At 55.1% G+C, this 12,500-nt stretch overlaps 5 protein-coding genes across 5 annotated transcripts in view; 2 read left to right on the top strand and 3 right to left on the bottom strand.

Annotated features, from left to right (window-relative positions):
• The window catches only part of PTSG_09865 (uncharacterized protein), a 9,445-nt gene extending 8,927 nt beyond the window's left edge, over positions 1-518 (bottom strand). The window contains exons 1-3 of the mRNA XM_004989163.1: positions 444-518; positions 214-300; positions 1-38 (exon numbers count right to left, since the gene is read on the bottom strand). The exon at positions 1-38 is cut by the window's left edge and continues 34 nt beyond it. Of these exons, the coding sequence (XP_004989220.1) occupies positions 1-38; positions 214-300; positions 444-464 (146 nt within the window). The 5' untranslated portion in view covers positions 465-518. The remainder of the gene's footprint in view (positions 39-213; positions 301-443) is intronic.
• An 891-nt stretch (positions 519-1,409) lies between these two features.
• On the top strand, positions 1,410-3,562 carry PTSG_09864 (uncharacterized protein; the record flags this gene model as incomplete). The annotated part of the gene is made up of 3 exons (XM_004989162.1): positions 1,410-2,085; positions 2,473-3,208; positions 3,447-3,562. The coding sequence occupies exons 1-3, from the start codon at positions 1,465-1,467 to the stop codon at positions 3,560-3,562; spliced, it is 1,473 nt and encodes a 490-aa protein (XP_004989219.1). The 5' UTR covers positions 1,410-1,464.
• A 204-nt stretch (positions 3,563-3,766) lies between these two features.
• Positions 3,767-9,459, bottom strand: PTSG_09863 (uncharacterized protein). The gene is made up of 20 exons (XM_004989161.1): positions 9,330-9,459; positions 9,041-9,162; positions 8,532-8,647; positions 8,266-8,314; positions 8,063-8,111; positions 7,776-7,882; positions 7,451-7,541; positions 7,203-7,273; positions 6,964-7,023; positions 6,666-6,791; positions 6,421-6,474; positions 6,190-6,233; positions 6,018-6,058; positions 5,786-5,860; positions 5,422-5,502; positions 5,146-5,203; positions 4,851-4,992; positions 4,568-4,665; positions 4,307-4,382; positions 3,767-4,145 (listed from the first exon to the last, which is right to left on the bottom strand). The coding sequence occupies exons 1-20, from the start codon at positions 9,343-9,345 to the stop codon at positions 3,978-3,980; spliced, it is 1,644 nt and encodes a 547-aa protein (XP_004989218.1). The 5' UTR covers positions 9,346-9,459; the 3' UTR covers positions 3,767-3,977.
• A 232-nt stretch (positions 9,460-9,691) lies between these two features.
• On the top strand, positions 9,692-10,708 carry PTSG_09862 (uncharacterized protein; the record flags this gene model as incomplete). Its single annotated transcript, XM_004989160.1, has 4 exons — positions 9,692-9,790; positions 9,835-10,155; positions 10,194-10,304; positions 10,352-10,708. The coding sequence occupies 4 exons, from the start codon at positions 9,692-9,694 to the stop codon at positions 10,706-10,708; spliced, it is 888 nt and encodes a 295-aa protein (XP_004989217.1).
• Positions 10,709-11,153: 445 nt separating this feature from the next.
• PTSG_12942 (myosin-2 essential light chain) overlaps positions 11,154-12,500 on the bottom strand; it is a 2,640-nt gene continuing 1,293 nt past the window's right edge. Inside the window, exons 6-8 of the mRNA XM_004989159.1 lie at positions 12,260-12,307; positions 11,955-12,059; positions 11,154-11,660 (exon numbers count right to left, since the gene is read on the bottom strand). Of these exons, the coding sequence (XP_004989216.1) occupies positions 11,632-11,660; positions 11,955-12,059; positions 12,260-12,307 (182 nt within the window). The 3' untranslated portion in view covers positions 11,154-11,631. The remainder of the gene's footprint in view (positions 11,661-11,954; positions 12,060-12,259; positions 12,308-12,500) is intronic.

Raw genomic sequence — 12,500 nt, 5'->3', positions numbered from 1 at the left:
AACGGATTGACAGCCACAAGGATGTCGCCAACATAGCTCTGTGGTGGTACCAGCGGATGCGCAGGTGGGAAGGTAGGGGGTAGCTGTTAGTGCACATCCTGCTCACAAGCGAATTGTCACGTTCAGTCCCACAATCACACATGCACACACACATACAACACACACACACACACACACAACACACACACACAACACACACGCACACAGACGTACGTAGATGGTGTCGCGTTCATAGCGAACTTTGAGCTCTCGCAACAACACTTCCTGGTTCAGGTCAGGCAGCGATGCCAGATCGTCCACCTGGGGTAGGTAGGCGATGGTGGTGGAGAACATGACTAAACTGCAAGTACGAAGCAGAAGAGAGTGATGACGCGAGCACAAGCGCCCGCCGCCCGCTTGCTCCGCCCACGGAACACGTCATGATAGTAACCAGTGCAGCGCACCTCGCCTGGCTTGAACGACATCGTCGTGGTGGTGGGAAGCACAAACAACACAACAACAGGTGGCAACAGCACAAATTAATTTGCGGACGCCACGCCCACCACAACTGCTGGGATGACTCACACACGACCTTGAGACAGACCTTCCGTCCCGCGTCTGACACAAGCAATGGTTGCTCGCGGTGCTGGTGTTGGAACAAAGAACACTGTTGAGTCTTATTTGACAAGCGCCGTCGTGAGCAATGGTTGGTTGTGTCCGCGAACACAGTGCAGGATGTGCGTGAATTTCACAACAGCGCACAGAAACACTGCTGAGTCTTTTCTCTTGCAATGTGGCATGAAATGACACACCCAACTGTTCAGTGACACACAATTACCTTCCTTCTTCCACACCGCCAAGCAGACAAGCCCCCCTCCGCCCCCGCCCCCCCCCCTCTCTCTCTCTCTTAGCTCTTTGGTGCCACTGGCATTGAGGAACTAATGTGGGATGAAGTTGTTCGACAAGTGCATTTTCCCTCCAGTCGTCGATTCCAACAAGTCCAAGAGCCCCGAGCAGCAGACAAGACTCAGAGACACAGAGACGCAAGAAGGAAGGACAAGCAAGCAAGCAAGCAAGCAAGGCCAAACAAGGACAAAGAAGGCAAAGCACGCACTCCCCCCACCCCCTTCTCTCTCTCAGGCCACTGCCAAGCGACTCCTTGAGGACCGCCGCCAAGTGCCAGCCGCCCCAACCCCAACTACAGCGAATCAGCGGTTCAACACACCAACCACACCAACCACACCCGAAAAGACACCGACTCTCAACTGGACACCATCTGAGGACTGTTTCTCAAGCCCACTTGTCAGCTTGTCAGGACAGCCTCCCCTTCCTTCCGTCCTGTGAGCATTTCGCGGAACAGCGTCACAGGCAAAGCCTAGGACAACAAGACCAGCACGACAACAAGACCAACACGACAACAGAGACAACAGGACCAACAAGCCAACAGCTCAACAGGACAACAAGACAAGACGACAGCAAGACAAAATGTCTGGCTCGGACACCTACTACACGGCGACGTGCAACATGGTTGCCATGGAGGGCGACCGCATCATGTTCCAGCCCACCGTCACCTGCCAGCGCATGGAGGATTACCACCCCGAGCGCCGCCAGGCCAGGATGCACGTGCTCTTCGTCGCAGACAACTCCGGCTCCATGAGCGATCACATGCAGAGTGTCAACACCGGGCTGGCAAACGCCATCACTGCCTGCATGCAACACGGTGTTCACCCCAATCTCTGCAACTTCAGCGACGTCCTCAACGAGCGCCACCTTCCTTACGACCAAGGCGCCGCTGCTGTTGCCAGCACCATTCAGAACCTTGGCTGCGACACATTGACCGACTTTGACATCGTTGTGGATCGTCTCGTTGCGGAGATGAACATGCTCCTGGGTGTTGCCCGCGCCCAGCAAGACCGGCAGCATCGCGTGTTCCTCGTCGTGATGACGGACGGCCAAGCGTCGATGCCCAGCGAGGACAAGTTCGCGCACCTGCAGCGTCTCATCGAGGAGTTTACCGCCCTGTCTGTCCACTCCAACGAGGTCAACGTGCTTGCTCTCGGCGTTGGCGGCGACCACCAGGGCGAGTTTCTTGACCGCCTCTCAAAGGTGAGCAGATGTGTGTTCATGTGTATGTGTGTGTTCCTGTGCGTGTGTTCCTGTGCGTGTGTTCCTGTGCGTGTGTGCATGTGTGGGTGTGTGCATCTGTGCATGTGCATCTGTGTGTTGCGCACAGACCCGCCTGTCCGGCTTGATCGACTTGTCCGACTTGCCTCCCTTGCGCACGTCTGTGCCTGCACTGACCAGCATCTGTACGTTTGTTACTTCTTTTCTTCTGTTGCTTCTGTGTTATGACACACCCTTCTTCCACCCCCCTCCTAGCTGCAAGCGTATCCTTACACTCTGCCGCAAACAACACTTGCCTGCTTTCCTGCCACTACCATCCCTTCACCTTCCAATCCCTTCTCTCATTCGCACCCCCCCCCCCCTCCACAGGTTGTGCCCAACAGCAACCGCTTCTTCCAGTGCGCTGCTGGTGAGACGACGGACGAGCTCACCAACAGCATCACGGACGCGATGGGCCACCTCACCACCAGCCTTGCCGCCTCCGCCACCACCTCCAGCCTGCGCGTGTGCATCCAGCCTGCTGGCGCGTCCACGCCTGTCGCCCATGTCCAGCTGCGCGAAACGGAAAGCGAGTCTGTTGGCACTGCCGTCGCCGTCACGTACCAGGCGGATTGCGTGCAGGCATTGCCAGACAACGTGGCAGCCGCCGTCTTTGCTGCCTTGCGACAAGACCCCTCCCGCAGCGGCATGTTCCTTGGCAGCACCACCGCCACGCCGCTGCCGTGCACGTTCACCTTTGTGGACCTCGAGGACCTCGAAGGTGTGGACCGGTACGAGGCCGAGTCCGGGCTGGCGCGCGAGCAAACCAGCACTTTCGCCGACAACCTGCCGTCGCAGATTGACGTGCGCCGGGACCGCGAGGTGGTGGCGACAGGCCAAACGCTGCTGGGCATCATTGCAGACCTGATCCAGCAGGCGCGCTCCTTCACGGGCCTGCCCGATGACGACCAGGAGTTTGTGGGCAAGACACAGCAGCAGCAGGAGCAGTGCCACTCGCTGCTCAACGAGATTGTGAACACGGGCCGCTCTGGTCCCGATGTCATCACGCAGCTGCGCACCCACACCAACCCGCTGGTCGCGCCCATTCGCCGACGCCGCGTGCAGGGTGAGCGCATGTGTGTGTGTGTGTGTGTGTGTGCGCGCGCGTGTGTGTGTCTGTGTTGTGTGTGTGAATCGACGCGCGTCAATGTACAAATGATGTGACTGCTTGGTTGCAGTGGGACGCTGTTGCTGCCCCCTTGCTATCTGCGCTTGCATGGTACTGGTGGGTTGCTCGGCACTCTTCCAACCAACTCACACACAACCCTGTTACCGTGTTCTTCCTTGTCACTGAATGCGTGCAGGCAAGGCAACGGGTGAGGTGCTGATGCTGCGCGCCACGTGCCAGCAGCTGCAGGTTGCGTTGATGCTCGCCCTTTGCCTCAACATCTTCTTTGGCATCTCTCTCGTCTTCAAGTGATGCCGTTCACCCACGTTATGATAATGCTTCAGTAGTCAGCTCCGTTGTTCTGTTGTTGCCGACAGGCTGCACACACACACACACACGCGCACACACACGCACACACACACACACACACTCTCTCTCTCCTCTCTCCATACGTTCTTCAGCCTTCATCTGTATTCTGAGCTTCATTCCGTTTTGTTGACTAACACCCTTCACGACGTTGTGCATCCCTTTATTTCGAACTCAAGTCGCATCTGTGCACACTTTAAGACTTTAAGTTGACAAGTCGACATACACAATCAATCGAGTAAAAGAACTGTAAGTAACAGTGTGGGTAGAGTGGGGGTTAAGTAAGTTCTTGTGACACGTATAAACCAAACAACCAACAAGCCAACCAACCAACCAAACAAGCAGACTCCACGGGAGCATGTCAAGCCTCCATGACATCAGCGGCCGGCACGGGCCTGTCCAGGAGTTGGGAGCGTGCGTTTCGAGTGCGCGCCCAGGACACCGGCACCCACTGCGGCGTTGTTCTGGACAGCGTCACGATGCGAAGCAGGTCCTTGATGCACGTGACCAACGTGTCATTCACCACAACCTGATCAATGGACACAAGTGGAAATGAGAGTGAACACGGTGTTATGTGGTGAGGAGTGGGGCACATGGATAGCAGTTGGTGGCACAAAGAACAAGCTAAGAAGGCAGGGCAAAGCACAGATAAAAAAAAAACAGAAAAACGTTCGCACACTGTTGCCACACCTCGTCGCAGACGGCGCCGTAGCCTTGCATGATGCGATCAGCAGCCATCAACATCTCTTTCATGTCACTCTCAGACCTGTGGCGAAGAAGTCATTTGCGTGCATGTGTGCATTTGTGAATGTGCATGAATGCATATGTGAAAGTGTGGGTGTGCGTGCATGCATGTGTGTGTAAGCCTTGGGGTGGTGCGATGACGCACGCGGCTGCTAGTGACAAACATGTGCTTGCAAGCAAACTCCATGTTACGCACAGGACACGTACAGAGCGCCCTGGCGGGTGAGCCGGAGCTGGCGCAGGTTTGGCGGCTGCACGAAGATGACCATGGCCTGCACATCCGCCGTGCGCACCATCTCAACCGACTGATGGATGGGCGGACAACAGTCACAAGCACGAGGCAATACAATACGTGAGCATTTGCAAAGTGACAAAATGGCGAAGCCTCCTCACACACACACACAGACACACACACACACACAAGCACACACAGACACACACACACACAGACACACACACACACACACACACACAAACTTGAGCATTGCACCTGTGGCTGGATGTCGAGAATACAGGTCTTGCCCTGCTGTGCCAGGGCAAGCACGTCCGCTTTGTAGATGCCGTACAAATCGCCATCGTGTCGGCCGTGTTCAATGTACAAGCCTCGGTCAATGTCACGCTTCATGTTGCGCCTGCAGGAATGATTCGAAGGTTCGTGTTCACATGTGTGTGTTGTGGTTCGTGTGATGTTGAGGGTGTGCAAGTGTGAGGGGCTTGGAACAGGTGTTCAGCTGAAACGAATGTGCCTGCAATGACACAGGCGAGGGGACACAAGAATGCCTTACTTATCGACAAAGACAAAGTCCGGGTTGCCGCCTGATTTGTACGCCTTGCATGACGTGTCTGTCAAAGAAGATGATGGATGGAGAGAGAGAGAGTGTGTGTGTGTGTGTGTGCGTGTGCGTGTGTGTGTGTTGTGGAAGCATCACAACAGACCAAACAGCATGAGCACACGTTGGTGAGTGCATGGCAAGACATCACGGCGATGCGAGACGCGGAGGGCAAGCATTGGGTGCACACGGAGAAAGACGAGCATGTTTATGCTGTGTAACACAACATACGCGTGGCTGGAAATGCAAAGATGCCAGGATGCCCTGAAACAAGCTCCTCCTTGATGGTTCTTCTCCCTACTCCCTCGGGGCCTATTGCGGGCGTGCGCAGCGTGGCAGTGGTGGTGGATGCATGGTGAACGACTAGCAGACAAATTACAGACAAACGCAATCGGGAGTGTTGCGGGAGACGGCGTTGGGAAGGAGGCCGGGGGGGAGCAGAGTACAGCTTTCCAGCGACACTTTTTTGAATGTGTGGCAGCGTGGCTAAGTGTGAACACGCACACACGAAACGAACCACACACACACACACACACACATACACATACATACATACACACACACATCTACGGGCGTACACAGTGCCACATCGTACCGAGGAGAACAAGCGGGCGGGCAAATGTCTCTGACGGCTGCACGAGCGTGACAGTCTCGTACAGCGCATTCAGCACTGTTTTTTGTGTTGGCGCAGAGCAGTCGTGACAGGAAATGAGTAAGGGGCAGACGTGGCGCCGAAAAGCAACGACATCCGCACGATTACGCACTGCGAAATGAAAACACGCAGACCTGGCTGCTCACAGTACACAATGGCGTGCACGCACACCCACCTGGTGGTTGTGCAGAGTGCATGACTTGCGCTTCCAGACGCCTGTGAAAGGGATTATGAAAGCGAGACGCAAGCACATGGTGACACTCGCGTATGAAAAGGAAATATGAGGTGCACTTACACGCTTCTTTGTCGTGACCAACACTTGAAGGCAATCACAACTCGGGACCTACTTGGCTTGAAGGCGCTTGCTGGGAATCAAACCAACGGTCTTCGCCTTCGTACGTGCATGTGTGTTTGTGAGTGTGTGCGTGAAGCAAAGGGGGCGAAACAATACCGTAAGAATGAGCGTCGTTGCAAATCGAGAGTGGTCGCTCATCTTGACATCGAGTAATGCAACAGCACGCCAAACCACAACTTGTGCACACGTGTTTGCGCGCATGTACGTATGGTTGGCAACGTACCGGGTCTGTACGCCGCCGCGCCTGCCACCACTCCTCGTCAGATTGGTCCAGCACCTATCGTATTGACAGGAGCAGAGTCATGCTGTGAACACGGCGGAAGACGTGACTCATGGTGAAACCAAAACAGCAAAAGAACAGACACAGTGACGGTCACACACACACACATACACACAGACACACACACACAGACACACACAATCAGACAGTCAGCCGCAAAGACATGTGGCGCATTTCCGCGCGTGTACCTCCAGGATGTCGCCCTTTGAGAACGTGAGACCGCCATTAACACATGGCAGCCAAGGGTCCTCCTCCGCATCGTAATCGAAGAGCGCGCGCATAAACACCGGCGGGTGACGCCGCCGCCGCACCCCCTGCAGCCGAGGACATTTGTGTGTGTGTGTGTGTGTGTGTGTGTGTGTGTGTGTGTGTGTGTGTGTGTGTGTGTGTGTGTGTGTGTGTGTGTGTGTGTGTGTGTGTGTGTGTGTGTGTGTGTGTTGTCTGCAGGCACCAGTGCCACACACACACGGTGACAAGCCAACTAACCTCTGCCGTGACAATGTCGAGTACGAGCTTGTGCGGGCTTTCGGTGATGGCAGCGTGCGCCTGAAAGGTTGAAACACAACAAAAGAACAAAGAAACGAACCAAACCAGGACCATGAACAACAGAACACTTGATTCACGGAACGTGTGTGTGTGTGTGGGGGGGGGGGTTGTTTTGCAGTACGCCAGTCTGAATGTGCAAGTTATACACAAGCATGTACATGGCTGCGCACTCCACACACCTCCTCCGATGTTAATTCGGCAGCTGGCTGGCCATTAATTCCCACAATCTCGTCGCCATTGTAGATCAGCCCTGAGACGAAAGTTTTGGAGAGCAGGCGTGTGCGTGCGTGTGCGTGTGTGCGTGTGCGTGTGGTGTGCGAGAGTGTGTGCATGTGGATAAGCGTGCGTGTATGCGTCAGGTGCACCAGGGGCACCGTCATGCACTCAGACAACAACAAGAACAACAAGAACAACAACAGACACACACCGGAGCGATGCGAGAAAGAGTTGACAAAGACACGCGACACGATGAGTTTTCGATTCCCGTCGCTGTCTTCCACAGACTTGACCGCGCAGCCCTGTGGCGCACCCAATGTACGTGAGGCCGATGGCACGTGTGAAAACACAAGTACCGGCAAGTATCAAGCCAGCGCACACGCCACGACGTTCACCCTTCACCAGTACAGGCAGCCATAGCATTCACAAGCGACTCAAGAGCCAGGCATGCACAATTGAAACCGAAGTTATGCATGTTCACATACACGCGCACATTCCACCGTGTGGCTCACTGAGCAAGACATGTGCGTGCTTACGAGTGGCTCGCCAATGTCTTCCAGCTCCAGCCTGAGCGCTTCCACACCCTGCGGTGTTAGGATGCGGGTCTTGAACACTTTGGCGCCGGTCCGAGACGCGTTTGTCACTGCACACAAAGTTCAAGACATCAAGAAAAAGGAAAGGGCGGAAGGAGGTTAGGGTGGAAGAGTCATGCCCAAATGCCAACACTAGAGCAATACAGCGCCAGAGCACCAGCGCTGCCGTGGCTGCACCGTTGCCGGGTGTTGTTGTGCAAACAGTCGCAATGCAGTCATCAGCAGCTTACCATCTGCCAAATCATCCTGCGCAATGATATCGTACGCTCGCATTACGGCCTGTATCATTGAAGACAGGCATATGAGCGTTGCAGAGAGCATGTGAAGGCGCGGAAGAATCGTCAGAGGCACAATTGATGGCAAAGGAGCAAATAAGAGCAAGATGCAGCACACACAAATACTTAGCACGCTTCGTTTATGGGTTTGCGCGGACCTTGAATGATGGCTTGGTGAGGAATTTGCGTAACGATGTCGCTGTCTCCCTGAAACAACGGAGCAGAACGCAGGGGTGATGCAATGAGTGGTGCCATGAGTGATGCAGACAATAGGCGGGACCGTGCAAAGCGGTGATTGCAACAGGTACAGTGATGCGCATAGCAGCAGCAATGTTGTTGGAACCCCAACGCACGCACGCACGCATGCACACTGAGTGCAGGTGCTGTTTCCCATGCGTGCGCATGCTGCTCCCACGCCACTCACCGATGCTCTGATCCGAGAGTAGCCAGACGGTCGACGACAGCGCTGGTGCGGCTTGACGCATCGCGGCAGATGGGCACGAGCCCTTGCTCCTGTACCTTCGACAGGCGGGTGTGCAGCTGGGCACGGGTGCAACAGAGGTAAACAGAGGCAAGCACAAACCCAGAACCAAATGGTGCGATGTATGAGTACAATGACAAAGGGCGTGGGCGAGTGATGGTGGGCGAACAGTGGGCACAAGGAGACAGAGATGCACATGTCTGTCGTTGTGACCCTTGGACGTGGACATGAGCTGTTGTAGAGACAGGAGCACAACACACACACACACACACAGACACAACACACAGACACAGCCACACACACGCACACACACACACACACACACACACACACAGACACAACCAAACGCACACAAACAACACACAAACACACACAGACACAAACAACACACACGCACATACACACAAACACACACACACACACAACACACACACACACACACATAGACTCACGTTGAGCAAAGTGCGGAAGTCTGGGTTGTTGAGGAGCGTGTCGAGCAGGCAGTAGTCGTCCTGGGATGTGGTATGCACGTCCCCAGCCTGCTGCCGGCGAATGGCAGCCAGCACCGAATTCACTGAAGGAAGACGGACGGCAAGTATGTGAGAGAGGGAGGAGGGGAACACGGACGATTGATGAGAATATGTGCCACATCTGACCACTCAGGGGTGTCAGCACAGCATCAGCGAGCGAGCATTGTCACGTCTCATGGTTGTCATCATTGCCACTTGTCAACACACCCACCACCATGTCCAGCCATCGTCGTCGTTGTTGCTCTGCTGTCTCTTGTCTTGTATCCGTTGTTGCTTGCAGGCTACAATTTGTTGGTCAGTTTTTTTTTGTTTGATTGCCCGCCACTGAATTCAGGATTTCGGTGGACGCTGGTGATGATGATGGTGATGATGGCGCGACGACGGGTGCTTGTGGCTGCTGTGGTGGTGTTGGTCGTCTGCGCGACCGGCGTCGCAGTGTGGTCTTCACGAATGCACCCACGGTTGCGTGATGCCGACACCTCGGTGGAAGGGCGCGACCTGCCATCTCGTCGCGAAATGGGTGCCAACGCAGCGCACACAACCGAGCGTGAACAGGCACGACAGATGAATGAGATGTACGAGATGATGCAGCACATTGTGGCAAAGTGGCAAACCAGCGACAGCAACAGCGACACCTGCAGCAGCAGCAACGACGACAGCAGGCACAGATCAGTAAACACGACGCACAGACAGCGGCCGCCGCGGTGGAATCACAGGGAGACCATCCCCAGCCAGCGAGCTTGTGTAACCACTTTGCAGCATCTGTTGGGGACAGCTTCACGGTGCTTTACATCAGCCGAGATGCCGATGTTGTCCGACAGCGACAGATGGAGGAAGGCGTGGCTGGATTGTGGAAAGCCGAACGCATCTCCGCTGTTGATGGTGCTGAGCGGGACAACGTGATGAAGCGCCTGGCCGGCACGCCGCAGGAGGCGCAATCGTCAGTGGAACAGCTGGTCGCTCAGCCGAACAAGCCTCCTGCAGTCCACCTGAAGGAGGCCGCCGTCGCCATCTCGCACCTCGATGCCATTCAGCGTGTTGCGCTCTCGGATCGCCCGAACACTTTGTTGAGCAGCTGCCAGAGGGGTGGAAGCTGGTTCGTCTTGCGATGACCACATATGAGCACGAGTGGAACAAGATCCTCAAGGAGTGGCAGGGCGAGGCCGCCTTTGCCCCAAATTCAACCGTCATCTTGGCGCCATCGCTTACCTGATCCCTCGAACATTTGCCCAGGACGTGATGCGGATGCCGTTTGTGGAGCTGGATGCGGCCGACCCAACACAGCCGCTCAAGGTCTGGCTGGAGAAACTCCCCGTCTTTCCTTGCATCGTCTCCGACGAGTGCATTCTGGACCGCATCGCTGCCAACCACATGTACATCGCCAGCCCACCACTGCTCAACATCCCGGAAGGGCGACTGGACCAGCCCGACAGCACCGTGCGGGACCACGTCAAGGACTTCCACGTGAGCTCCCGTCTGCACTCGCTGGATTGGGCTGCGCACAAGTTCCACGAATGCACAACAAAGGCCCCAGACCAGCGAATGATGGCAAACTTGGACTGCGGTGACGTTGTCCCCCCACCGTCTTGAGCCAAACATGTTTTTGACGACAACGAGGCTTTTCTCCAAGTATGAGTCGTAGGACTAAGGCGAGAGAAAGAGACAGAGTGTGTGTTTGTGTGCGCGCATGTGTGTTGGTGAGCGTGTAAGTGAGTGAGTGAGTGCGCGCGCGTGCTTGTGAGTGAGTGAGTGAGTGCGCGCGCGTGTGTGTGTGTGAGTGAGTGCGCGCGCGTGTGTGAGTGAGTGAGTGAGTGCGCGCGCGCGTGTGTGAGTGGGTGTGTGCGAGTGTGCAGTGAGCCAGCGAGAAGCGACAAGAGACGTTTGCGTGGTCAAACGGTGCTTGCTTGTGGCTCCTTCACCTTGAGTTTCAAACCTTTTTGTTTGTTGTATTGGCACCAGACTTGTTCGTGTGCATGTTTAGTTGCTGTAACAACATCCGTCTTCGCATTTCCTGTCACCGTTTCACAGTTTCCAACACATTACACCGTTGCATTGGGTTCTTTCATCCTGTGTAGTCACACACGTCAGACACAAGCGTCGACTCACATGTTCGAGTAGTCGCACAAACACAGTCATGCAGATGCACATCAACGCACAGCCATTTGTGTGGCAAGCAATGCTACCGTTGAGTGTATGCACGCGTGCGCCAAAGTCGCTTCTCGCTTCTCACACACTTCAAAAGTGGTCTTCAGTCATGTCACATTGTTACAACGACGCAGAACAGCTGCCATGTAACTGTATGGAGGCAACAACAAGCACCAAGAAGAAGAACAAACAAACACAAGAGAACAAGAACAAGAACAAGAACGAGAACGAGAGCAAGAACGAGAACAAGAACAAAGCCCAAGAAGAACACTCAAGCACCCCCCCCCCTTCCTCAAATCTCTCCGCATCATGCAGCTGCGTATGGCATGTCTGCTTTTTGCTTTTTCTGGACATCCCGAGTGCAGAGTTCAACCGCTCATCACCATGCGCACAAACTCTATGGACGATGGAAAGGGGGGAGGGTGTGTGTGAGTGAGTGAGTGAGTGAGTGAGTGAGTGAGTATGTGAGTGAGTGAGTGTGAGTGAGTGAGTGAGTGTGTGTGTGTGTGTGTGTGTGAGTGAGTAAGTGAGTGAGTGAGTGAGTGAGTAAGTGAGTGAGAGTGTGCGTGTGCGGCTCTATACGTGCATCACACGTGCGTGATCCGGAAATGGTTGGACGATATGTCCACGCTTTCACAAGCACCGCCCACTCCAGCAAGCAGCCACATGCTCTCTCGGAACACGGGCCCACCTTCGTAGTTGACGTTTCCAGAGTCCATCTGTGCGTGCGAGAGGAGCGCGTCGACATCGTCATCGCTCAGCTTCTCACCAAGACTCGTCAGCACGTGCCGAAGCTCTGCACAACAAGAACCAGCCACAAAACGCAGCACGCATCATGAGGAAATGTAAGCACCAAGGCCGTTGCCGATGTGCGCGTGCGTGCGTGCGCGCGCGCGTGTGTGTGTGTGTGTTGTGACGTGTAGCTGGACTACCGCATTGTCGCAACCCTTCAGGGGTGGTTTGCGGCCCTCCACTTCTGTCACTCTATCCAACTACCTGCTGCGGAGATTGTGCCGTTTCCGTCCTTGTCAAACACGCGGAGGCCTGGCGGACACAGGAGTGGAGGGGGGGGAAGAACAGCAAGGGAAGCAAAGTCTGAGTCAACTACGGGGCCCCACGAGGCAATGAGCAACAAGACCAACGACAAGAACAACAAGAAGAAGAGCAGACAGCAACAAGAAGAACTATCACAACAAGAAGAACAACAAGAAGAACAAGAACGACGTCACCACCACAC

Source organism: Salpingoeca rosetta, assembly GCF_000188695.1.
Source record: "Salpingoeca rosetta unplaced genomic scaffold supercont1.30, whole genome shotgun sequence".
Taxonomy (NCBI): Eukaryota; class Choanoflagellata; order Craspedida; family Salpingoecidae; genus Salpingoeca; species Salpingoeca rosetta.
The sequence above is the reverse complement of the archived record's forward strand: the minus strand, read 5'-3'. Positions and strand labels throughout refer to the sequence as shown.